The 26376-nt window shown below is 40.1% G+C and overlaps 1 protein-coding gene across 3 annotated transcripts in view; it reads left to right on the top strand.

The window, feature by feature from the left end:
• Positions 1-26376, top strand: part of sox30 (SRY-box transcription factor 30) — an 82164-nt gene that overhangs the window by 10333 nt on the left and 45455 nt on the right. For 2 of the 3 annotated variants that reach the window (XM_033029970.1, XM_033029969.1), the window contains exon 2: positions 19686-20103. In XM_033029970.1, coding sequence (XP_032885861.1) covers positions 19686-20103 — 418 coding nt within the window. Of the gene's footprint in view, positions 1-15347; positions 15479-19685; positions 20104-26376 lie in introns of all 3 variants that reach the window. The other variant, XM_033029971.1, reaches the window with a different exon arrangement.

Here is a 26376-nt window from a genome sequence, read left to right as displayed (position 1 = left end):
GGTGAGGGTTGGAATATTGCGTTGGGGAATCGATTCTGTTGGGGGAATGGGTGAGTGGTGGAATATTGCCTTGGGGAACGGGTTGCTTTGGGGCACCAGGCCTCCAGTGAGGGCTATGGGTGAGTGATGGAATATTGCGTTGGGGGAATGGGTTGCATTGGGGGACCAGGCCTCCCATGTGACAGGACCTAACGCGTCCCACTTGGTCTAGTATATTACTAAAACTCTCATCTTGTTTGTTATTATGTCTGTCTGTCTGGGTGATCCTGAAATTATGCCAACATGGTACACGATAGCACGACCACCATACTCGCCATTTTCCTGTGGTGTTGTGTTTCAAGTTACGTTCAGATTGATGTTATATTTTACAAATTATTCACATTTTAAAATTAAAAAATTAAACTTTTCACGTTAAAAATTCCCTGCCCGTACCGTTACAATGTTACAAAAGACAGGACATTGGGAGTCCTGTCATTTGTAACATAGTAACGGGCAGGGGCAGGGCAAGTGGAATTGGATTTTAGTCATTTTTTTAAAGTTTAAAAGAGGGAAGGTGAAGAAGAGGGGGCTGGAGTGCTGGGGGATGAGGGGAAAAGAACCGCAACTGCGCAGTTGGGGGCTATGGGTGAGTGGTGGAATATTGCGTTGGTGGAACGGGTTGTGTTGGGGGAACGGGTGAGTGGTGGAAAATTGCGTTGGGGGAACGGGACCCAATGGGTCCCACTTAGTCTAGTATGTACATATATTGTATACAAAAATGCTGGAGAAACTCAGCGGGTGCAGCAGCATCTATGGAGCGAAGGAAATAGGCAACGTTTCGGGCCGAAACCCTTCTTCAGACTGATGGGGGGTGGCGGGGAGAAGAAAGGAAAAAGGAGGAGGAGGAGCCCGAGGGCTGAGGGATGGGAGGAGACAGCCCGAGGGCTGAGGAAGGGGAGGAGACAGCAAGGGCTAACAAAATTGGGAGAATTCAATGTTCATGCCCGCAGGATGCAGACTCCACAAGCGGAATATGAGGTGCAGTTCCTCCAATTTCCGCTGTTGCTCACTCTGGCCATGGAGGAGACCCAGGACAGAGAGGTCGGATGGGGAATGGAAGGGAGAGTTGAAGTGCTGAGCCACCGGGAGGTCAGGTAGGTTCTTGCGCACCGTGCGGAGGTGTTCGGCGAAACGATCGCCCAGCCTCCGCTTAGTCTCACCGATGTAGATCAGCTGACATCTAGAGCAGCGGATGCAATAGATGAGGTTGGAGGAGATACAGGTGAACCTGGAACGACTGCTTGGGTCCTTGAATGGAGTCGAGGGGGGAGGTAAAGGGACAGGTGTTGCATCTCTTGCGGTTGCAACGGAAAGTGCCCGGGGAGGGGGTGGTACGGGAGGGAAGGGTAGAATTGACAAGGGAGTTACGGAGGGAGCGGTCTTTGCGGAAGGCAGACATGGGAGATGGGAAGATGTGGCGAGTGGTGGGGTCACGTTGGAGGTGGCGAAACTGACGGAGGGTTACTTGTTGTATGTTACGGCTGGTGGGGTGAAAGGTGAGGACCATGGGGACTCTGCCCTTGTTGCGAGTGCGGGGATGGGGAGAGAGAGCAGTGTTGTGGGGTATGGAAGAGACCCTGGTGTGAGCCTCATCTATGGTGGAGGAGATATATGTGTGTTTGTGTATTTGTGAGTATTACACACACTGAACTTTTTTTCCCTTGTTTATTTTATTGTTTACTGTGTACTATGTTCACATATTCTGTTGTGTTTCTGCATGTAAGAATTTCATTGTTCTATCTGGGACATATGACAAAAAAACACTTTTGACTAATGCCTTCAAAGTCGGTGCTGTGATATTCTTCATTGGAGAATTTCAGCCATACACCTGTGTATGGATACTTCACATGTTGAAGAAAGTCATGATCGCTTTCTAGCCTCTGCATCATTTATGTTAGCATTAACCAATCTATCCCTGGCCTATTGCAGCATCATGGATACCTTCTTTTTCCTTGCTAGAGGCCATCAGGCTGAGTAGAGTGTTCAGCTTTGTGAGCATTATAAGAAACTCAAACTGTGATCAACTCCAGTGATGATGTTTCATGACGCTCAAGGTGGGCCGGACCATACCCTACATAAATAAGTTAGACCAACCATCTGAAAAACCTTTGCCTAATCAGAGCTTGTGTGACTTTTTGTTGGAAGTCTGCATTGCCTCCCATATTTCAAACCCTGATGGCTGGGTCATCAACCAATTTTTACCATCCTTGGCTTTTGATTTCTCCAGAATTTAGCTAATTTAGAGAGATGTTTTGTATAAGCATGGCAGCACAGGGAACCCAGTGTGTGGTGCCACTGGGATACTTTAGATGCAACTCCAAGGGGCACTCTCCAGTACTCACCATACTAGGTTTCATAGCTTATAATATAAATAAAATTGATTTTTATCTTTTAAAGATTCCTTTGCCTCAGTGTTAGTTTTGTAAGCATGTTACAGTCAATGTACTGAGGACGTATTACTTAACCATGTAACCCGTGGCTAAGGTCAGCTCACAACAAACAAATAAAATTCATTCACTACAATAATGTCTTTCAAATTTCAATCAAACAAATATAGTAAGGACTCTTTCAGGCAATTGCTATAGTTAATATGCCGCCACTTGAAATTCAATAGTAGCAATAAAATTTACAGTTACCATTCTCGTTAAAAAAAAAATCTGTAATTACAATCCTATTCTACTCGCCATACTGTTCAGCACTTAGCTGTGCAATTGGACAAGATCTAGAGGAGCCACAATCATTGTAGGGATTTGACAGATTACTGAGGTTGGGAGGAGAGGTGAGTAATGAAGATTTCAAGGAAGTTTTGAGGCAAAAGGAGTAATGTGTCACATGAAATGTCATAGTTGAGGAATTGGCCATGACTGTGTTGGGAATGTTTATATGAATTAGGGAAACATTGAGAACTTCTGCCCATTGGCAGTGCAATTCCCGTTCACAAACTTCTTCTCTAATAGTTATTGTTTGCTTTTATGGTACTTTTCACTGTAAATAATTCCGCTGGCATTCCCTGCATAACTCAATCAGATTTACACTAGAAAAGATTCCTACTTTCTCAAGCAGTATCCAAAGTATGTTTCTATTCCAGTCTTGTGTGTGCTGGTTGGTTTAACAATTCTGTTCAGACTGCCACAGGTGGAGAAAGTGGATTTGGAAGAGTTTGAAGGGCTTGATGGGTTAATAATTAGGAGCTGTTTCATTGTTCATGCATTGCTTCCATGTGCTCCCAGCATTCTCACCATTGAGGCTTTCATCACACTCAAGTAGCGCAACTGGATGGGCTATATGATCTGCATGTGTGACACCATACTACCAAACAGGCACTCTGTTCTATGTTCCATCCAAAGAAGATACTTACAGATACAAAATGCTGGAGTAACTCAACGGGTCAGACAGCATCCCTGGAGAACATAGTTTGGTGACGTTTCGGTTCTGAGACCCTTTTTCATCTGTAAACCAGCATCTATTATAAACTATTAAAAACCTATTATAATAAATCTATTATAAACCTACTGACTCCTACAACTATCTAGACTACACCTCTTCCCACCCTGCCTCCTGCAAAGACTCTATCCCCTACTTCCAATACTCCCAATTCCTCCGTCTACTCCACATCTGCGCCCAAGTTGAGGTGTTCCATACCAGGATATCCGAGATGTCCTCATTCTCTAGGGAACTCTTCTACCATAGATGAACCTCTCACACGTGTATCCTCGGTACCCTGCAGTTCTGCTCTTGCTCCCCCTCCCCCCAGTCACAACATGGACAGAGTCCCCCAATCCTAAACTCACACACCCCATCAGCAGTCACATACAACATATAATCTTCCGACATTTTTGCCACCTCCAACGGGATCCCACCACTAGTCACATCTTCCCATCTCCACTGCTTACCACAGAAGACCGTTCCCTCCAAAAACTCCCTGCTTAACTCATCCCTTCCCATGCAAACCACCCCTTCTCCAGATACCTTCCCCAGCAACCGCAGGAGATGCAACATCTATCTCCTCCCTCGACCAACCAGGGACCCCAACGGGCCTTTCAGGTTAGGCAAAGATTCACTTGCATTTTTTAAATAAATTTCCATTGAAATTTTTTTATCGTTTGATACTCAAATGGATTTTGGATTACATATTTGTTCAAAGATGTTTAAATAAAACATCTTGGAAAAATTCATGTCATCTGGAGTGAGGCTCCATAACTTTCCTCATCTTTCATGGGCTTCCATGTTTGAAAGCCATTAGTGGAGTCCTCCTCAACAGAGTTCATTATCAGGCCCAAGTGGCCGGAGCAAGAGTAGTTCACAGGAAGGATACAACATAGGAAAAAAATCAATTGACACCATCTGGTCTCTACTGGAATTCAAGATCCACAAGCAACTCTTCCCATACTGTTTAATCTAACACTCTCAGCAGTTTTGTGCCATTCTCTCTTTTTGTTCACTTTATTTCATGCTTTATGGTTGTGAGATTCACTTTCTCATCATTGTTCAAATACAGATTTTTTTAAACCAAATTTCTCTTCTTATTTTCACGGCTCCTACCTTTGGTCTCCCTCAATGAAAATATCTCTACATGTATCCTAGAAAGCATCTTCACATTAAAAAATATATTACTAAGTCATGCCTCATTTTTCACTGCCTAGGGAAAAAAACAACACACCAGTTTGTACAGCCTTTTTGAAAGGTGTATGCTCTCAATTGTACATAGACCTGTCTGCAAAATTACCTGACCCTTTTAGCTCTATTTATAACATGTAATCCATACCAGTTGAACATAACTTCCTATTTTTCATTTTATTCCTTCAAATATGATCTCTAGTGCATAGTATGTATTTTGTAATGTCATTAATATGTCATTCTCTGTGGATTGTCGCCTTGTCATGGTGGAAAAGCTTGTGTGGACCTGAGATCCTGAGAGCGATGCCGTCTGGAGCGATGTGCCTGGTGGGGCCACCCATGGTGGTAAGGTCGGGGGAGGAGGTCTCTGACAAAGAACAATCCAACCAAGACCTCAACGGTGGAACAGGTGGAGGACGATGGCTGACCTTAGTGGAGCGTCACAACGGCTGGGAAGGCAGATGAAGGCTGCAGCAGAAAAGGGTCTCCGGTCGTCTTGGACTTCATGCCACTGGATCCTGACCCAGATCTGCCATGGGCCGTGGGGTGGCTGTCTGTGCACCAGTCTCCCCACGTTAAACAAAGTCACGCACAGGCGTTGTCTATATAGGGATTAGCACCCTGGAGACATCCATGGTTCAGCCATGACCGAAGGGGGCCTAAGAAGAAATATGTTGCTGCTTTTGTGATTTGTTATATAATCACTATATAAAATTAGATTTCCCCTATCTGCATATATTAATGTAATTTTGATCAATATTTACTATATCCAGCATGTGTGACATTGCAAATTTTGAATTTGTATCTTCAATACCTGAGTCAAAATCATTAATGTAAATCATGCACTATAACTGTCAAATAATTGATCTACATACAACACCATTTCCTTTCATTTGCTTGTCTAATGTGTAACCCTTAAGCCTAACTTTGCTCTCTGTTCTATACTCAATTTGTATTAATCCAACAATGTCATCAAGGCTGTTAACTTCAATATTGAACCTTTTGGTACATTAACCACTTTCAACAATACCAGTGGCAAAAAGACATAAATGATATTGCAATTTGTTGAAAATACATGCTGTCTATGTCTTATTTACAAATTTTCTGTATATTTTACAGAATACCGCATTGTAATCTCAGCATTTTAGCGCCCATTAGTTTGAGTGCAAGGACTGTATTCAATTAGGTTTGGTAATATTTCATTTTCTACATAATTATCTGATGTGCATCTGAAGTAATAAATAACACCCCAAAAATCTATGTTGCTATCCACTATACCAGCGCTAGGGTTCCGCTAGAGGTCACTACGTGTTCCGAGAGAAATCGTGATAAAAAATAGGCTAATTATGTGTAAATGCATTTTTGAGTAATTTTTGTGTTTAATTTCATATTCGTAATTTTATTATACAAGGACGGCATATTCTTGGAAAATTCTTGGGTATTATAATAAAGTCTTCAACCTGTTATCCATATACTTAAAAGTCTGATCTTGGATGTGTATTTATTTGTGTGTGTGTGTTTGCGTATAATCGCATCTTCTCGAAAAAACGATGCGCTAATGGCAAAAAATTTACATATTCCGGTAGAGATTTTTCCCGTGGAGTCTGAAATTGCTTTATCTGAAAATGTCATGCTTTATTTCTCAAGTTTATACTGAAAACTTTCAAAAATCTGACAAAACTTTGAATTTAATAACGACTGTCTTTCGCTGATGACATCACAATGGTCTGCGTGCCCTTCTTCCTCACGCTGCGAGTGATGTCAAACCCCCCTGACCTCTCCCTTCTCCCCCCGACCTCTCCCCCATCCCCCCCCCCGTTATTCAAGACTCTGCCCGCCCCCTGCTCCAAAAGACGCAGAAAGTACGAGCAAGTCAGGCCTGCCCCGGACGCTGGCCGCCCTGCTTGCCGAGTCCACGTCCCCACCTCTCTGCCCTCGTTGAGGGGACAGGACTGAGCTGTCGGGTCCTCGGGTCGGGTCATCTCTCTCTGCACTCTGTCTCTCTGCACTCCCTCTCTCTGCACTCCCTCTCTCTGCCATCCCTCTCTCTGCCCTCCCTCTCTCTGCTCTCCCTCTCTCTGCCCTCCCTCTCTCTGCCCTCCCCCCTCTGTGCCCCCCTCTCTCCCTCTCTCTGCCCCCCTCCCTATCTCTCTCTCTCTCTCTCTGCCACCTCCCTCTCTAGCCGTGCCTGCGAGTTGGGTGTATGCATGAGTGGATAGGGCGGGGGATGGGGTAAAAGGAGCCAATGAATAATATTAATATAATATCAAGGGGGGTGGTTAGTGTGTGTGTGGGGATGGTTAACCCCCCCCCCCCCCTCCACCGGAATGGGTCCCACTTGGTCTAGTATGATTTAAAAGTATAATAAGCAAAGGGAATATATTTATTGACGTCTATAACGGCCTTTAGTGGTCAGTGGACAGGAGCTGCACGTGACGGATTTGTGTATCAAGTGACTCACTCGAGTACAGACAGTCTCCATTAGTCCTGTCTACTTCCTGGCGTGCGGGTACAGTCCCTCATTCACCTACGTTCTTTAGTAATTTTTACCCATCGTTTACGGATGTTATATGAATTAAAAAAAATTAAGTATATTTATGTTTATATTTGTTAGTTTAATAAAGATACATAATCATTTTTAAGTAGGGGTTCCCTGCGACATGAAAATTATTACAAGAGTTCCGCAAGGGTAAAAAGGTTGAGAAACGCTGCACTGTGTTGACACTGACAGAAGAATCTCCAACCAAGATTTTGAGCATATGTTGCAATGAACTGCTTGTAGAATAATGCATTCTTTAAATATATTCATCATGTGCAAAAATAAAAGTGTGATATATCTTGTTGGAAAAGCATATTTTATTCTCTTAGGTACAAAAACATAATATTCCATTAAATGTGAATACTTATGTAGCAGTAGGTCATAAAAAAATCGAAAAATACCACCTGTGTTAGCAAATCCCATAAGTAACCACTACAAAGAAAGCAAATATGGTTAAAGTTTGACATGGATATCAGGAAAAAGACAAAAGGAAATAGAAAGCAAAGAATAGATTTAACTAGCCAGAATAATGTATTATTTGGAATAGCAAACCAAACAACAGTGTTTCTCTCTAGATTATGTAAAACAGTAATTTGAAATGACTACATGAGAACTAAAGAAATATATTCTTTTCAGATCAGCTACAATAATTTCATACTGTGAGGATGTAGAAAAAAAAAAACTGATCAAGCAGTATAACATATTTATATTATGAGAAATATTTTAAGATATCTTTTACATTTAATTGGGTTTATTTATAGAAGGGAAGTGTCACTGCAGCAATAATAGTCAGTTTTGGTCACCTTTTATTACATGATTTAAATTCTTAGTCCAACAACACCATTGTCTCAATAGCATCCAGAGGCATTTCACAGAGATAATAGAAAAAATGGACATTGATCCAAAGGAGACATAAGATAGTTTAACAAAGCTGGATGGGTTATTAAAATGCATTGAAGAAGGCTGTAAGACCTACGGTGGTAACTTCTCAATTTTTACGTGAGTATCACTTAGAATATTGCATTCAGCTTTGGTCACTCTGCTGCAGGAAAGATGCCAGTAAGCTGGTAAGTGTGCAGAAAGGATTTTCGAGAATGGTCCCACAACTTGAGAGGCTGAGTTATCGGGAGGGATTAGGCAGGCTAGGACTTTATTCCTTGGATTATAAGGGTGATCTTACTGAACTTAAAATCATGGTGGGCGCATAGACAGGGAATACATACCATATTTTACCCAGGGTCAGATAATTAAAAACTAGAGGGCAAAGGTTTAAGTTGAGAGGGAAAAGATTTAATAGGGATATGAGGGCAACTTTTTCCATACAGAGGATGGTACATATATGGAATGAGCTGCAGGTAGATGGGGCTAAATCATCTGAAGTGATCATGACAGATACAAATATATAATAATAATAATAATAAATTTTATATTTAATGGGCGCCTTTCATACAAAATCTCAAGGACACCTTACATAGTAATCGGAATAAAAACATATAATCGGAGTAAAACAAGTAATTACAAGGCATTGGTGAGACCAATTCTGGAGTATGGTGTACAAATTTGGTCGCCCAATTATAGGAAGGATGTCAACAAAATAGAGAGAGTACAGAGGAGATTTACTAGAATGTTGCCTGGGTTTCAGCAACTAAGTTACAGAGAAAGGTTGAACAAGTTAGGCCTTTATTCTTTGGAGCGCAGAAGGTTAAGGGGGGACGATAGAGGTCTTTAAAATGATGAAAGGGATATACAGAATTGACGTGGATAAGCTTTTCCCAATGAGAGTAGGGAATATTCAAACAAGAGGCCATGACTTCAGAATTAAGGGACAGAAGTTTAGGGGTAACATGAGGAGGAACTTCTTTACTCAGAGAGTGGTGGCTGTGTGGAATGGGCTTCCAGTGGAAGTGGTGGGGGCAGGTTCGATTTTATCATTTAAAAATAAATTGGATAGATATATGGATGGGAAAGGAATGGAGGGTTATGGTCTGAGTGCAGGTAGATGGGACTAGGGGAAAATAAGTGTTCGGCACGGACTTGTAGGGCCGAGATGGCCTGTTTCCGTGCTGTAATTGTTATATGGTTAAATGCGGGCAGATTGGACTAACGTACTGGCATCTTGATAGGCATGGATGAGTTGGGCCAAATGGACGGTATCTATACTGTCCGAAGTATGTACATGGATAATAGGGAAAAGGTAAGGTACATATGTAGAATAGAAGCATATCATGGGTCTAGAGAATGTGAGGGATTTTGTTAATGGCACAAGTGGGCTATAGAAGATTTCAAAGACAAGGATGAGATTGTCATATTACAGGCTGCTGGAAAACAGCAAGAACATGAATGATAGTCAAAGGAGGACTTGTACATGAATAACATTTTTGCTGACTTTTATGGAGATGAGAAGATAATAAGTATGAGAATAATCAAATACTGTATATACATAATAAAAATAAAATGATGGGCAGCGTGGAGATGAGTAATGTTACAGTGTTGGAAGAACCCAATCTATGAAAGGGGATTTGCAATCAGGAGCTTAGCTCGGGTCATATATTTTATTTACTGGATGTGTGGTGGAGAAAGTGATTACAGTTGAAATTTATAGCGAGCAGCAAAGATGACACATTTAGTTCAGGCACGATTTATTTGTAAGAAATGGTTTCTTGTCAAAGATTGGATACCTAAAAACTAAAAAAACTGTGCAAAGAGATGCCTAATACAGAATGCAATGTCAACAACTTACATGTGGAAATGATCCTGCATCTGTCAATGTACTTCCAAAAAAAACATGTGTTGGAAAGGAAGCCCAAAGTCCTTGGGGGACAGAAAATAACAGTCTATTAGAGATGGGGAGCTGATGATTGAAGAGAATGCCATTTCTGGAGATTCTAAAGCAGAGATGAAGCGATAAAAATTGAATTTATTGAGAAAACATTTTGAAAACAAAACAGTGTTGACAAAATATTTAAAGCAGAAAGATGTGGTCACTCATATGACTGGCAACTGAAAATACATGAGGCAAAAGAAAACACAATCATCATAGAAATAATGTCACACACATATATATTTCTGTTAAAAGGCTATGCATTGGACATTGGACAAAAAATAAGTTTGAATCAAAGTAGGACTTGGTACATGCTCTGGATTTTGAAACACAATGTTGTTTGATTATCATACCTAATTTTCTCTTCCTAAAAACTTCTGTGATTTGGTTTGGTTTAACCACAGACATTATTAAACCATTTGACAGTCTGGCATCATTTGCTGTGAAGTAATTTACCACAGGGTTGTTGACAGAAGTTCTAATCCTGTTTAAAAGAAGCAAAGTGCTGGAGTAACTATGGGTCAGGCAGCATCAGGGAATGGACAGATGACACTTTGAGTCGGGACCCTTCTCCAGGCCAATGGAGTAGTTTTGTTTATTATTATCATGTGTACTGAGGTACAGTGAAAAGCTTTTGTTTACGTGCTATTCAGTCAAAGAAAAGATTATACATGATTACAATCAAGCTGTGCACAGTGCCAGGATAAAGGGTACAACATTTAGTGCAAGATAAAGTTTGATTAAGGTCTCCAATGAAGTAGATGTGAGGTCAGGGCCGCACTGAGGGAGGTAACAGCCGGAAAAGAGTGGTGGGGTGGGACAAAGCCTGGAAAGTGATAGTTTGATACCAGAGAGGGGGAGGATTGGCAGATGGGTGTGGTAACAGGCAAAGGCTAGAGGTGAATAGGATGCAAAATGCTGTCAGAAATGTAAAGGAGATAAGTGAAAAGTAAGGCTGGAGGTAGGGATATGAGTGGAAGGAGGCAGGGGGGAGAAGAAAGAGTAGGGATGACAGAGAAATATGGAATTCAAGGTGGGAGGTGAGCATATGAAGGAGGGGATAGGAGCTGGGTGAATTGGATGGTGAGAGATGGTGTGAGAAATGTGTACATAACAGGTGGAGATGAAGGAGTAGGGAAAGGGTGGGGGTTAGCAGCAGGGGTACTAATTGAAGTTGGAGAATTCACCAGGGGGGGGGGGTCATACCTCATCCCAGAGTCCCATATTTTTCTTTTATCACTCCTCTTTCACCTCCTCCCTGTCTCCATCCCTCTGGCTTTACATTTTACTCCACACATTTCCCTATCTAACATCGTTTTGTCTCCTTTTCACCCTTGCCCAGGTCACTTATTCCACCCATCCATTAATCACCTCGTATCTACCTATCATCCCAAGCTTGACAATCCAACTTGAGAATCTCTTCCAGCAAATGTTGTCATCTGAACTGACTAGAACTCTCAACTCTCAATCTCTTTCAATTATTTCATTGTCAGCAAAAGAACAATGTGTGAAACATTAATTTTGTTGACAACACTACCATCTCTTGACCATCAAAGTCCTGACCTGCCCAATTCTGGAAATGCAGACTTGGTTCATGCGCACACATTTCTCCTACCGTGTCTCACTGCCCCAGTCTCCTTTCCCCCACCTCCATACACTCATCGCTTTATCCGTTTTATCTCCCTACTTGCTTCCAGATTTGTGATCAAAAAGCAAGCCGCTATTCTACTATTGGTACCAATAGGAGGACCTCTCAACAACTTCATACTAATGCAAACATTTTCACAATTTAGTCTTTCTCAGGCCATCAGAGGTATCAAATTCCTTCTTCTGTGCTCTTTCCATGCACAGACCATTTTTCAAACAATTTTTTCCACAATAAGCCGACTACTTGATTTATCATATCTACTCTCCAACAATTTTCAAATTCAATATTGTACCTTGTGGACTTTGCCTTTAGCTTTGTTAATGTATGCAAACAAACTGAACTAGGTGATTGATAACTGTGCAACTAGAATTGGTTAAGCTAATGGGCAATAGGTTTTATATGATTAGGCATAAGGTAATGCGCAATGGACAAGAAATGGGTTTCCATTAATGAAATGTAAGTTTAGCTTTATGATTAATAATCATTTTAGTCAATTTCAGATTGTTATTAATAGAATATCCCAACACACGGGGGTTTAAATTGATTATGAAATTATTTTAACTCTGTATTCACTGAGTTGCATAGAACAGCACATCACAGGAGCAGGCCCTTTGGCCCACAATGTCCATACCAAAATTGATTAATCTAATCTTCTTTGCCCGCATGTGATCCATATCCCACCATTCCCTGCATATGCATGTGTCTATCCAAACGCCTCTTAAATACCACTATCTTATCTGCCTCCACCACCACCCCTGGCAGCATGTACCAGGTACCCACCATTCTCTGCGTAAAGAAAAAATGAACCCCACACATCTCCCCTAAACTTTGCCCCTATCACCTATGAGAATGTTTACAAAGCTATACCCTCTCGTCTTTGACATTTGAATCCTGGCAAAAAGGTTCTAACTGTCTACCCTATCTTTGCCTGTCATAATTTCAGATACTTCCAACAGATCTTCCCTCTTCCTTCTTTTTCCAGAGAAAACAATGTAGATTTGTCCTACCTCTCCTTCCAGCTAATATTCGCTAATCCAGGTAGCCTTTTGGTAAACCTTTCTACACCCTCTCCAAAGCCTCCACGTATTTTCCATAATGGAGCAACTTTCTATAAGGGAGCGACCAGATCTGCGCACGGTGCTCCAATTGCTCCTTAACCAAAGTCATATAAAGCTGCAGTGTGACTTCCTGACTCTTAAGGGCCTGTCGCACTTCGGCGTCATTTGCGCGTGAAGATTTTGTGAATTCCAAAATCCTGGGGCGCCGCGAGCAACCGCGCGTCATTGCCTACATCACCACGCACCATGCGCGCATCACGTTCGACTTGACGCGCAAATGACATCCAAGTGGGACAAGCCCTTTATACTCAGTGCTCCAACCTATGAAGTCAAGTATACCACATGCCTTCTTTACCACTCTATCTACTTTTGTTACCATTTTCAGGGAGCTATGGACTTGGATCCCAAGATCCTTATGTACATCAATGCTGTTAAGGTCTCCCATTAACATTCAACCTCCCAAAGTGCAATGCCTTGCGCTTACTCAGATTAAACTCCATTTGCCATTTCTCCACCCATTTTTGTAGCTGCTCTACGTCCCATTATATATTTTGACAACCTTCTTCACTTACTTACTTTATTTTTATTACAGACTCATGGTCCAGATACAAGACAAGACATTACATGAAATAAATTGCATACAAAGGCACAATAAATTACATATAAAAGCACAGTAAATTACTTCCAAAAGCACAATAAATTACATACAAAAGCACAATACATGGTTTAAGATCAAGAATTTAAAAAATCGATGTCCTACAACGAGACAACTATACCAATGTCTCCACAGCTGGGATTGGTAGCGTGTAGTGCTAAATCTTATGTTTGTTAAGGCCCAGATGATTTCATTTTCAGAGTCATTAATCCGGCAAATACATTTATACATAAGATTTCTTAAGGCAGTTTGTAAAGTATTGACTCTTGCAGCCACAAACATTTCACTTGCATTACACCATCTAGGTCTTTTAATGAATATTCTCATGGCATCATTATAAGCTACTTTAAGTCTCTGTAAACTTGCTTTTCTGTAGTTTGACCACAAGTGTGCAGTATAGAGTGGTGTACAATAAGCTCTGAACAGAGACATCTTCACTCCATCTGTACACGCACTAAACTTGCGTAAGAGAATGTTTGCTTGTGCATACATCATACGGCGATGCCTATAAATATCCTCATCATCTGTCATTTGTTCTGTAATAAAATGTCCAAGATATTTTACCTTATTACAGACACTACGATTATTATCAGACAATTTAAAATCAGGAAATCGTAGACATTTATCCTCTTTGAATCTACAGATCATAACAGCACTCTTACCAGCATTATATTTAATATCATGTTCCACACCATACACAAAATATATAGTAAGGAGCTGCTGGAGACCAGCGCTAGATGGGCTAAAGATCACAAGACCATCTGTATACATAATATGGTTCATTAGAGTATTACCAATCATGCACCCAGTATTACAGGCTTTCAATTGCTTGGACAGATCATCAATATAGTAGAGATTAAAAAGACTGGGGAGAAAATCCCCCTGTGTCTGACACCATTGCTAACCCCAAATGGGGCTGAGACCCTATTGCCCCATTTTACTTGCAGAGTCTAGAAGAGGGCATACCAGTATGCCAGAATTCTCACAATGTCCACAGCTCTGTTAATATTGGGATCATTTGCTAACTAACCAGTCTACATTTATGTTGTTTGCATATGCCACAAATAACAGATGTCCCAGTACAGATCCCTGCGGAACTCTATGGGTCATGGATCTCCAGCCAAAGTAACATATTTCCACCACAACCCACTGTCTTCTATGAATGGGATTCCATGCATCTTAATTTTCCGGATTAGCCTATTTAAATAAAGCCTCACCTGAACACCACCTTGGAATTCAATTTAAACCATACCTCAGAAATTCAGGAATTAACTAGAGTTCTTTTTTTTTTTTTTGAAACTTGCCCTGAAATTTGTTAAATGTAATTGTGAGGGACCTCTGAGTTTACTATTACATGTTACACCGTATTCAAGTGGACATTGATGCATTGGGAAGAATTCTGGGAATAGTAGCAAGGATAATTGCAACACTTAGATCCTGGAGAAATAAAGATTGGTGTCTCCTCGACATACAATGGGGTTACGTTGCCATAAATCCATCGTAAATCGAAAATATCGCAAGTCGAAAACACATTTAATACAATGCGATCACGTGATCGGAAGTGACGTGCGGCTCGTTGCCATTGCCGAGCGTTTGCACCATCGTAAAGTCGAAATATCGTAAGTCGAAGCATTGTAAATCGGGGAGCATCTGAAGAGGAAAGCAGGCTACCTAATGTGGATATAGCTTAGCAAATGCTAAATTAAAGGAAAATTGCTTTTATAAAAAATAGAGAATACGTGGAACTGATTTCTAATACAAGTAACTTGAAAATATGCTAGATCAATATCCGACCAGAAGTTGGATTGAAATTTGTAGACGAAATTATCTTGAGGTTTTCTTGACTGGTGTTGGAATCCACAGAGAGATTAGCAGAGCACTCCTTGAAGCAATTGCATTTGGGATCCATAAAAGAAACAGCATTGATGGCCAGAAGGGCCTTTTCTCATTCCGTGCTTCTTTATTTACAGATTACATTTGCACCAATCTGTGGAACTTTGGGAGAAATCTTCATTAGAGATACCCTCCACAGGATCATTTTCAGGATGAATGGCACAACGATCAGAGTGCCACGGAATGGTGCCCCTACATTTCTCTGAAGGTAACCTTCAGTTGGCTCGATGGAGATAGAAATGGCGACATCTTGGCATGATGTAGAGCAGGAGTTCTGGATTTGTACTTGCATTCAGCATACCATTGGCTCAGTTGTCTGATAAGGCAGCTAAGTCAGGTTGCAAAAAGAAATCACAGTTTACTCCTGTCAGTGTTTTTGGTTCAGTCTGTGCAACGTGGTCTCCTTATTAAACTATATTTGGCACATGTGACTATATTCAACCTTCATTGTGGTCAGGCAAGTGAAGGCAAACCACTGATCTTTTTTTTTGTTTGTGTCAATCCTGTGGAAGGTACCTCCATTTGAGAGATTTTCTCTTGAATACTTGAGTTTAAACTGAAATATAATTTTTTCAATTTGATGCTTATATTTTGAATGTTTACTTAACCAATACAGATCAGTGACTGTTACTATTCCCTTCTCTAAGATCACAATAGAATCTACATAATAAAGTGACAGTATCATCTGTGCAGATGATTAAGATTTGGCTTAAATGGGTTTGAATAATGCAACGTGAGAACTTTTTAACAAATGCCTTTCAAGAATTAGGATTAGCATGCACATTAAATTTATAAAAACATGAATCTTTGTGGATTAATAACATTTGCCTGCATTTAGGGGTTGTATATAAAATATTGTAATGGTTATTGTATATATGTGACAGAAGTAGTTGGTATTGTAAAGTTATGGAATCATGTTGGATAAGATGACCTAATACCATATTCAATGAAGTTCAAAGAAGTTGAATATTATTCTATTTTAAAGCAAATATTCTTCCTTTAAAGCCTACTTTGTTTATTTTTAAAATAATATGTTCCATAACAAATGTCTGCAGATTATTCTTACTAAAATATAATTCCAGAAATGGTTTTCTACAATAATAGAAATATTTGGGGGTAGGGGTGCATGTAGTTGGTGGAGGTGAGGATGTTAAGATTATTTGGCTAGTCTTCTTGTTCTAATACCAACTATTTACTAATTACAGTTTATAACAAGTGAGTATAAAAAACCAGCACCATATATACTATGTTATATACTGTACTACCGCTGGCTTATCTATAATCATCAATACTTGCATCTAACTCCAGGATTGCATGAATTCTAATGAATAGAAAACTAAAAAAAAAAGTTGAAATGTAACAGTCATGCATCATATGCCTTGACATTTAGATTTGGTCTATATTTGGTCTATATTCTATATTTGGTATATATTTATATCATGGTATATGGACACACTTATCTGTTTTGTAGTAAATGCCTACTATGTTCTGTGTGCTTAAGCAAAGCAAGAATTTCATTGTCCTATACAGGAACACATGACAATAAACTCACTTGAACTTGAACTATAGATGAGCGAGGAATATAAGTCCTATCAAGTCTATCATTCCCTGCCATTCCCTTCTGGTCAGCCATCTTGAATTTTGCAATTCATATAGTGAAGAGTTCCCACAATGTTTATAGATTGGGAATTTCAGAATTTGGCCCCATTGAGAGTGGAGGGACGTAGACCCACATTTGGATGGTGATTAACTTGGAAGGAAACCTCAAGATGACGGCGGTGCTGTACTTCTATATTTAGATGGTAAAATTCATAGTTTTGAAGGTCTCTGAGGAAACTTTGGCAATTGTGGGCATATGAGATGAGTGGTGGAGGGATTTTAAATTTAAGACATTGCAGCCTACCTATTTGCCCAATGACGTAAACTAATCCACTTGAAGAGCCTGTATATGTCACACACAGCAGATGTAGTACATAGCTTTTACACTTGCATTCTCCAATTACACTACTTTCTCATGGAAAGTTAACAAGTACAGGAATTGGAACCGTTACTATTTTTTTTCCCACACAATTACATTTAACAAATTTCAGGGCAAGTTTCAAAACAAAAAAAAATATAACCAGTTAATTCCTGAATTTTTGAGGTATGGTTTAAATTGAATTCCAAGGTGGTGTTCAGGTGAGGCTTTATTTAAATATACAAGATGCAATGCAAGGCCTGCACCGTTCAGACCTTCACGACAATGCATTTACATTGCATTGGCCTGCTAGTCTGTGTCTACACACTAGAGCATTGATCTACAAGAAATTATTGGAATCCATTGTAGAATGAATGCGTTGTATTACTTTATTCACCACTGCTATTGTCCCTATATTTCCTGCTTTTGCTTGATGATAATGACTTTTGTGAGAGTATACCTTGTTTATCACCTATCAATTGCCAGTTCTTGCCCTACCCCTCCCCTCGCCTCTCCTTACCAGCAATTCTTCTCTACTCCATCTGTCTGAAGAAGGGTCCCAATTCAAAACATTATCTGTCCATTTCCCTCCACAGATGCTGTGTGGCCTTCTGTGTTCCTACTGCACCTTGTTTATGAATATGGAAGTATTTTTCCACTGATTATAATATGGCGTTCTCCAGTACATAGGAACATAAGATTTAGAAGCAAGTGAAGACTATAACACTCACATTCCGTACAGATTATAGATTATATATTTCTTCAGCGCCACTTTTCTTTATTATCTTAATATCAATAATATATTCATCTCTGCCTTAAATCCCTGCCAGTGGAAACATTATTTTGTGTACCTTGACAAGCTTGTAAGAATGTTGAATGTTTCAGGGAGATCATCAGTCATCCTTCAAAATTAAAGTAAATATAGTCTCAGTCTTCTTTATTGTTTGTCCAAAGACAAACCTGCTCCCTGCTACTCTCCACTTGGATGCAATCTGGTGAACATTTGTTTCACTTCCAGAGGCTCTAGATGTAGCTTAACCAAACTATATAAAAAATGTTGTGAGGCTCCTTGTACTTAAATCCTTTTGCAGCAATGATTAACTAATGTATTCTTTCCTTATGGCATGCTGCACTTCCAACTAATATTCAAAGATTTGTATACCAGCCCTCTGAACGCCAATACCTTTCAATCTCACAGCATTTAAAAATAGACTACTTGTCTATTTTTCTACTTGTGTGAATAATTTTTTCACACTGTCTTTGTTAGAGCAAAATTAAGTTGACCATTTCTGAATGCTGATATTTCTAGCATAAAAAGCACAAAGAAACTCAAACTCTTCCCTGATAATCCTTAAATAGATTTCTATTGTTTCTGGAGTTCTCTGAGCGCTCAACTAATAACTAATGAATATTATTACAAAGTTGATTAACCCGCTTAAAAAGTTCAACTAATATTCATTTAGGAATAGGGCAAAACATCTTATGTGCAAAAAATTATTAGTAAATCAATGTGAAATCATCATGTCAATAACAGTAAAGCACAATTGTTCGAATAGGGTCGGATATACTAACTTGGTTAAAGTGAGACTAACTTGGTTAAAGAAAACAAAAAGCTTTCATAAAAGACGGTCTTGAATTTTGTTTTATAAAGAAAACTTAAACTGTGTTCGCACCTCACGTATTAGCATCTCTTAAAGCATCCCTGGACTTTGATATTGATGATTATATTGAACAAAGTAGCGGATAAGATGTAATTCCGAAAATTTTGTTCATCACTTTTGAAATAATTAGACACTTTTTTCTCCAGTGTTGACCTATATGTAAGAAAAAGCAATAAAAATAACACATCTGACCAATACCAAATTTTGTTCCCTCTTTTATGATGTTGTGAATTTCTCATCCCTCAGGAAAATAGATTTTGCACCTTTGGGGTCAACTAACATTGCTTCCCTTATTAGATTAATTGTTTTAGCTAACAGGAAAGAGAAATTTCCTGATTTATGATGTTCTATGTGCTTTTTCCCCTTCCTGGTTATACCACCTCATGCTGGAAAACAGTCCCATGGATATTCTGAATGTGAAAATGTCAACTGTGAATCTTAGGAAATGATTCAACCGGGAGTCATTTCATTAGCTGTGTCGGTTTGTGCTCTTATCAAAACATTTATGCATTTGCAGTTTCCAAGAAAAATAATCAGGAGGAAAGATTCCGATTTAACTTTTTTTCCTGTTGAAACCTGCGATTTTGATATCAACCCCTATTGACTCACTTAGCTCCTACAATGCAGCCAAGGAATAAAATCCAGAATCTTCTGATCAGGGAAGTCATCAATGCTCTCTACTCCAGAGAAAAGGATTTTACAAATCAAGTAATAAGGCGGCATTAAGTAATAAGATAACATAAAAATAATGATAAAAATTCAGATTTTCTCCTTAACATTTTCCATTTCTTTTTCAGAGTGAAAATAAATATGTTTCAGGGTTAAGCTCAAGAAAGGATTATGGTGATCAAAATATTGCTGGCCAACATATGACTGAAAAGATAAAAATAGAAGATGATGACCATTATAAACCTTCTGGTTCCAACAGGGGAACTCAGCAGACTAAAGATTTATTGTTCTTAAAGGATCTGAATGGAACTGATGGGTCACAACATACAGATCTGAAACTTCCAATAACTTTGCACCCACTTCCACCTGGAATTAAACTTCAGCTTCAAGGTTCAACTTCCACTTGCGATGTGGTCAAATTTGCCAAATTATCTGGATCACTAGCATCAAACAATTTGGGCGACATTAGGCTACAGACACAAGTGGACCCATCCTTGAAGATCAACACTATCAATGTTCCTCTTACTGTACCTCCTACTGAAGCAGGTACTTCTAGAAGTCTTTATCTATATTTAAGAAAAAAATAATTTGCCTTCTGACAAACCCTATTTGAGTTCAGTGTAGTCCTGGTATTATTTATATGCTAAGCAACATATTTTCAACAGTAAATCTCCATGGGACCTGTAACAGTGGCTATTGTATAGCACTCCAAAATCAAGTTGTGTAAGCGTGGCAGGGTTTGATTTGGTATTTTAAGACACATAGACAATAATTACACCAAGAATCATATTTAATAATTATTTTAAAAAATTGTTTTGCTGGTGACATACCAATATTTATTTAAACAATTAAAAATATTTCGGAGAAAGATTGTTTTCTAACGTATAGATATACGAAGGGACCAAACATGTTGGAGACCATACAAGCCAAAGAATTTGATTCATCCATGCCCAAGATTCATGAATAAATTGCATATAAAAATAATTTTGCCCAAGAGTTTTCTCCCCCTGTGCCCCACCTATTTCTTCCTTCCCGTTCCATTTACATTCCTTTCTCAAGCTTCGCAATTCCCAACTCTTAAATCCTTTTGTGTGACGCTTCAATACCATCTGTCTTTTCATCTCTGGCCTTTGTCCAACTATCTGTCTAAACAAAACACTCTTTGAACCCACCTAATCCTTGCCAGGCTTTGTCCTGCCCCTCTTCCCTTCCAGCTTTCTTCACATCCACTGCACCACAATCAGTTTAAAGAAGAGTCCCAACCCAAGACATCACCTATCCATGTTCTCCAGAGATGTTAGCTGACCCGCTGAGTTACTCCAGCACATTTGTCTTTTTTGCCCAAGAGAGATCATGCCAGTGATCATTTTAAGGTGGAATCATACTAATCAGGAGATTGGAATGGACTTCTATGTCTAGGATTCTATGTCTAGTTCACCCACTCACAACTCATTATTTCCTGGCATCAATTGCAAGCCTAATGGGACATCGCAATTGAATTCTCCCAATTTTGTTAGCATTGAATTCTCCCAATTTTGTTAGCATTGAATTCTCCCAATTTTGCTAGCATGAACATTGAATTCTCCCAATTTTGTTAGCCCTTGCTGTCTCCTCCCCTTCCTCAACCCTCGGGCTGTCTCCTCCCATCCCTCAGCCCTCGGCCTCCTCCTGCTTTTTCCTTTCTTCTCCCCGCTTCTCCCCGCCCCCCACCCTCCATCAGTCTGAAGAAGGGTTTCGGCCCGAAATGTTGGCTATTTCCTTCGCTCCATAGATGCTGCTGCACCCGCTGAGTTTCTCCAGCATTTTTGTGTACCATCACAATATACAGAGTGTGTTTCATCCCTAACTAAACTAAATAGTTTTTGAGTCCAATTATGACCTTTGCTGAAGAGTCATAAAAAACATAGGCACATCAAGCAAAATCACCAAATTAATGGTGATCCCCTTGGCTTTCATGAACCATATTATCCTTGCTTACTCTGCTCAGAGTTCCAAACTCACCAGCTGAGCAGCTGTACAAGGACAACTTCATCACTATCAAGGACATTAGTGAAGACCACATTATGGCTGCTGGAAATAAGCTTTCTCCCACTGCCTTGGAGTGTTCAACAAACAGAGTATGGTGCTCTGCAGTGTGTTTAAATAATTTGCTCGAGATGGAAGAAGGGGAGAATTAATGTGCAAGTTAGCAGGAGCAGTTTGTTTAAGATCTTGTTTTTAGTTACACCGTGAAGGGTTTTTTTGGGGGGGGGAAGAAAGAACTTGAGTGAAAGACTTGCAACAGCATCCCAAATGTCCTAATAATATCTAGCTGTTTCTGCAGGTCCTAACTGAAACTGTGAGTAAACTTCCCTCATGAGGGAGAAATGATGCAGCTTTCTTCAAGCCATTAGCACTCTCCTTTAATTAGGAGGTGTTGGTGGCGTTGTCCATGTCTGCTGATGTTTTCTTGGACTTTTAAGCAATGATCCATTATCCAGAATTAACATGAATATCCACCACAGTGACTCCTCCACATTCATCACTGTGATGGAAGGCGAAAAAGAGTTCAATCTCTTCCCTTCTTTGTTCTCCCGCGGTCGGGGGCCTCGAGCCCCTGACCACGGGAGTGATCTTGGCTCCCGTAACCCGTGGCATTTGGGCACTCGCATCATGGCGATCAAGCTCCTTCATCGGGGGGAATCTCAGCTCCCCTACACCGGGTGATCTGTCCCGGGGCTGTTCAAAACCTTCCGCGTTGTTTGGAGCTCCCGACATCAGTCTCTACCTTAGACTGCGAGCTCCTCGATGGTGAAATCCACAGTTGGAGCGTCGATCCCAGGCAAGGGATCAGCGTCGATGGTAAGTCCACGTCCCCGCGGTGGGGCTCAAAGTCAGTCCCGAGCAAGGCCGTCAGCTCCATGTTGTTAGGCCACAGAGCGACCGGAGATACGATACGGAAAACAATCGCATCTCCGGCAAGGTAAGAAATTGAAAAAAAGTTTCCCCCGACCCCCTGCCCCCTGCCCCCTGCCCCCATCCCCCACATAAAATAAAGCAGAGAACATTAACACAAACTTGAAACACAATAAAAATAACAAAAAAAAGACAAAAAGGCTAAAATTCTCTGGTATGTTCATTGGGTTAATACAAGTAAGTATCCTTATTATGACTTCAGTGTGAGATTAAATTTGGTGAAGAAAAAGGTTATACTTTGCAGCAATTTCTAGAATTCTGCATTTAAAGGTAGATGTGCTGACATCTTATTTCGACTTAATTTACTCAAAATAAGTGGAAGACACAGTGGGGCAGTTAGGCGAGCTGCTACATCATAGTCCCAGTGATCTGGGTTCAGTCCTGAACTTTAGGTGCTGACTGAAGTTTCCGTATTATTCCTGTGACCTCAAGGGTTTTTTTCTAGGTGCTCCTGTTTCTTCCCATATCCCAAAGATGTATTGGTTGATATATTGATTAATCAATGTAAATTACACCTTAGTGTGCAGATGAGTAGTAGAATGTTAGGGGAATTGAATGTGGTAGAAATAATAATAATGGGATTATTTTAGAGTACTTCATGATTAGCGTTGTCTCAGTTGGCCAAAGGACCTGTGACGAACTGTACACTGCAAGGGCCAGGAAGGAAGTGAGTGGGTAAGATCATCTCTGACCCCTCTCACCCTCGCCACAAACTCTTTGAAGCACTTCCCTCTGGAAGGCGACTCCGGACTGTCAAAGCCACCACAGCCAGATATAAAAACAGCTTTTTTTCCACGAGCAGTAGCTCTACTCAATAACCAAAAGTCTGTAGCCTCCTTTTGCTCTGCTATTTTATTTCCTTCACATGTTTAAACTATAATGTTTTATTCTTAATGTTTTAATGTTTTATATTTTATTCGTAATTGATTACTGTATGTCGTGTTGTTACTTGCGAGCGGAGCACCAAGGCAAATTCCTTGTATGTGTACATACTTGGCCAATAAATAAATAAACTTATTCATACTATATGATTCTATGAGCCTTGCTGGCAATATAAATCTTGATTTGTATTATGTCCTAAATTCAGCTGTTTTTGAGGAATACAGTATATATGAATAATGCAAACAGAGACCTTCATCTCTTCGAGTTTCTTTTTGTAAAGTTAGCCGAGGACATCACACTTCCACTTTAAACAGATACTATTCTATGGTTAGATCCATTCCATGGATTAAGTTTGTGTTTGAGTTAAAATCCTCCAATATTTTAGGCAATAGTTATTGCTCATTTCATATGTTTCTTGTGTGACAAATCCTGAAAACCATTATTCAGAATGGGAAAAAACATAATTACAAGTATTTTACAAGTATCAGTTGGATTTTGAATAAAGGTTTCAAGCACTTTTAGAATTCCCTCACTTATCTTAAAGCCAACTCCTTGTATTCAAGTGCTAAGTAATGTCATCATTCACGTGACTCTCGCAGTTGGGCACAATGATGTCCATTACCTTTGACCCATTACAAGAATGTGCGACATTAAGTTAATTTTACGAATTTATGTTTAATTTCTTTCATGAGAAATGCTCATAGAATTTTGAAGGTCACATAGTTAGCAGAAAAGGATCCCTGCAGGATAATTAGATATAAAATCAATCTTTAAGATACTTAGGTTTTCTTTTAAAGATTTGAACAAACAAGTCTTTGTATCCCTTTGCAGACTTCTTAAAAGTAGAAAAAACTCCTTTCACTATACACTAAGATTGTCAATACCAATGATAATCTTGCTCAGAATTTCATATTTATTTACACATTTCATGTTAAAAAATTTTCATTCACTATAGTTCAGTAAGAGGAGGGCTGCAGGCAATTAGGGATAAAGAAGGTGATCTATATAAAATTAGCACAAGGCATAGCTGGAATTATAAATGATTTCTTGGTATGAGTCTTTGCCAAGGGAATTGTGCCATAATCTCTGTAGAAGGATGGGGTAAAAATTAACAAGCAGAGTTACTAAAATGGTTAGCCATACTTAAAATAGCCCAAGGTACACAAAATTGCTGGAGGAACTCAGCGGGTGCAGCAGCATCTATGGAGCGAAGGAAATAGGCGACGTTTCGGGCCGAAACCCTTCTTCAGACTGATGGGGGGTGGGGAAAGAAAGAAGGAAAAAGGGAGGAGGAGGAGCCCGAGGGCGGGCGGATGGGAGGGGGGGAGGAGACAGCTAGAGGGTGAAGGAAGGGGAGGGGACAGCACAGGCTAGCCAAATTGGGGGAATTCAATGTTGATGCCATAAGGGCGCAAGGACCCCAGACGGAATATGAGGTGCTGTTCCTCCAATTTCCGCTGTTGCTCACTCTGGCAATGGAGGAGACCCAGGACAGAGAGGTCGGATTGGGAATGGGAGGGGGAGTTGAAGTGCTGAGCCACCGGGAGGTCAAGTAGGTTAAATCAAATGTAGCTCATTACATTAATCAGTGGGCACCCATACCTTAAAATAGCCCAGATCGAGTTAAACTAGTTTGCTGTGGGAAATGAGTACTGAGGTTGCAAAGTAGATGTTATAATTGATGGAGTCATTGATCATATGAAGAATAAACATAGGACTACAGGGTGTTATTGAAGTGCTGGTGAAATATGCAGGAAAATGTCAGATGGAGTTTAATTGTGATAACTGTGAGATGATGAATTTTTGGAATACTGATGAGGCTAGGACAAACGCCATAAGTGGTGAGACTTAGGGAGGGCTGTGAAACAGTGAGAGCTTGATGTACAACCAAACATCCTTGGGGGTGACAAATGTTAAGAAGTCAAATGGGATGCTGATCTCCAATAGTTGAGGCACTGAGTACAAAAGCAGAGAGGTTATGCTCCAGTTTTATACAACATTGGTCACACCTCAATGGGGTACTGCCTGCAGTTCCAGTCATCACACCAGAGGAAGGATATGTTAGCACAGGACAGGGTACAAAGAAAATTAATGATGATGTTTCCTGTGATGGAGCAGTCCAGTGATGACGAGAGGCTGGAAAGGCCAGATCTGCTTCCCCTTGAGTGAAGGAAGCCAAGAGGAGACATATAAATAAATAAATACATACATATATTTATCAAGTCTATAGGACAAACGTTTGTATTTTCACCCAGAGACTGGTGGTAATAAAGTCATTGACACCATTTAGGAATTGTTTAGATGGGCACTTAAATCACTTGGGAATTGAAGGCTATGCACCAAGTGCTGGAAGATGGAATGAATTTGGATGGGTGCCCACTGATTAATGTAATGAGCTACATTTGACTCTAATTGCCTAATACTCCCTAGTTACAGGGAAGATGCCAGTGGACTGCAAAATGGTAAATACAACACAGTGCAAAAACAAATGCAGGGATAGACTTGCAAACCCTTTAACACAGTTGCGGGGAAGCTTGTAAAACAATAATCATGGAAAACATTCATGGGCATTTGAAGAGTTTTGAGCAGATAAAGGAGACCCTGCACAGATTAGTTCAAAGCTTCAAAAGACTAAAGAAATTGAGCATGTCTCAAATGACTTCTACCAATTTCTATAGATGCACCATAATGTATCTTAATGTATACCATTAATGGATGCCATTATGTATCATAATGCACTATAATGTACCATAATCAAAGATAGCTTCCTAATGTATTACACGGAACAGCACAGCACAGCACAGAAGCAGGCCCTTCAGCCCACAATGTTCGTGCCAAACATGATGTCAAGTTAAACTGCAACACTGCTCAATTTGGCAACTGGTCTGCCCTAGACTACAAAACATTTCAGAGCATTATGGACTCAGCCAGATTTGTTAAACAACCCAGCCTACAATAGGCTTCAATTATAACAGATCTCAG

The sequence above is a fragment of the Amblyraja radiata genome, chromosome 11 (assembly GCF_010909765.2).
Source record: "Amblyraja radiata isolate CabotCenter1 chromosome 11, sAmbRad1.1.pri, whole genome shotgun sequence".
Taxonomy (NCBI): Eukaryota; Metazoa; Chordata; class Chondrichthyes; order Rajiformes; family Rajidae; genus Amblyraja; species Amblyraja radiata.
The sequence above is the reverse complement of the archived record's forward strand: the minus strand, read 5'-3'. Positions and strand labels throughout refer to the sequence as shown.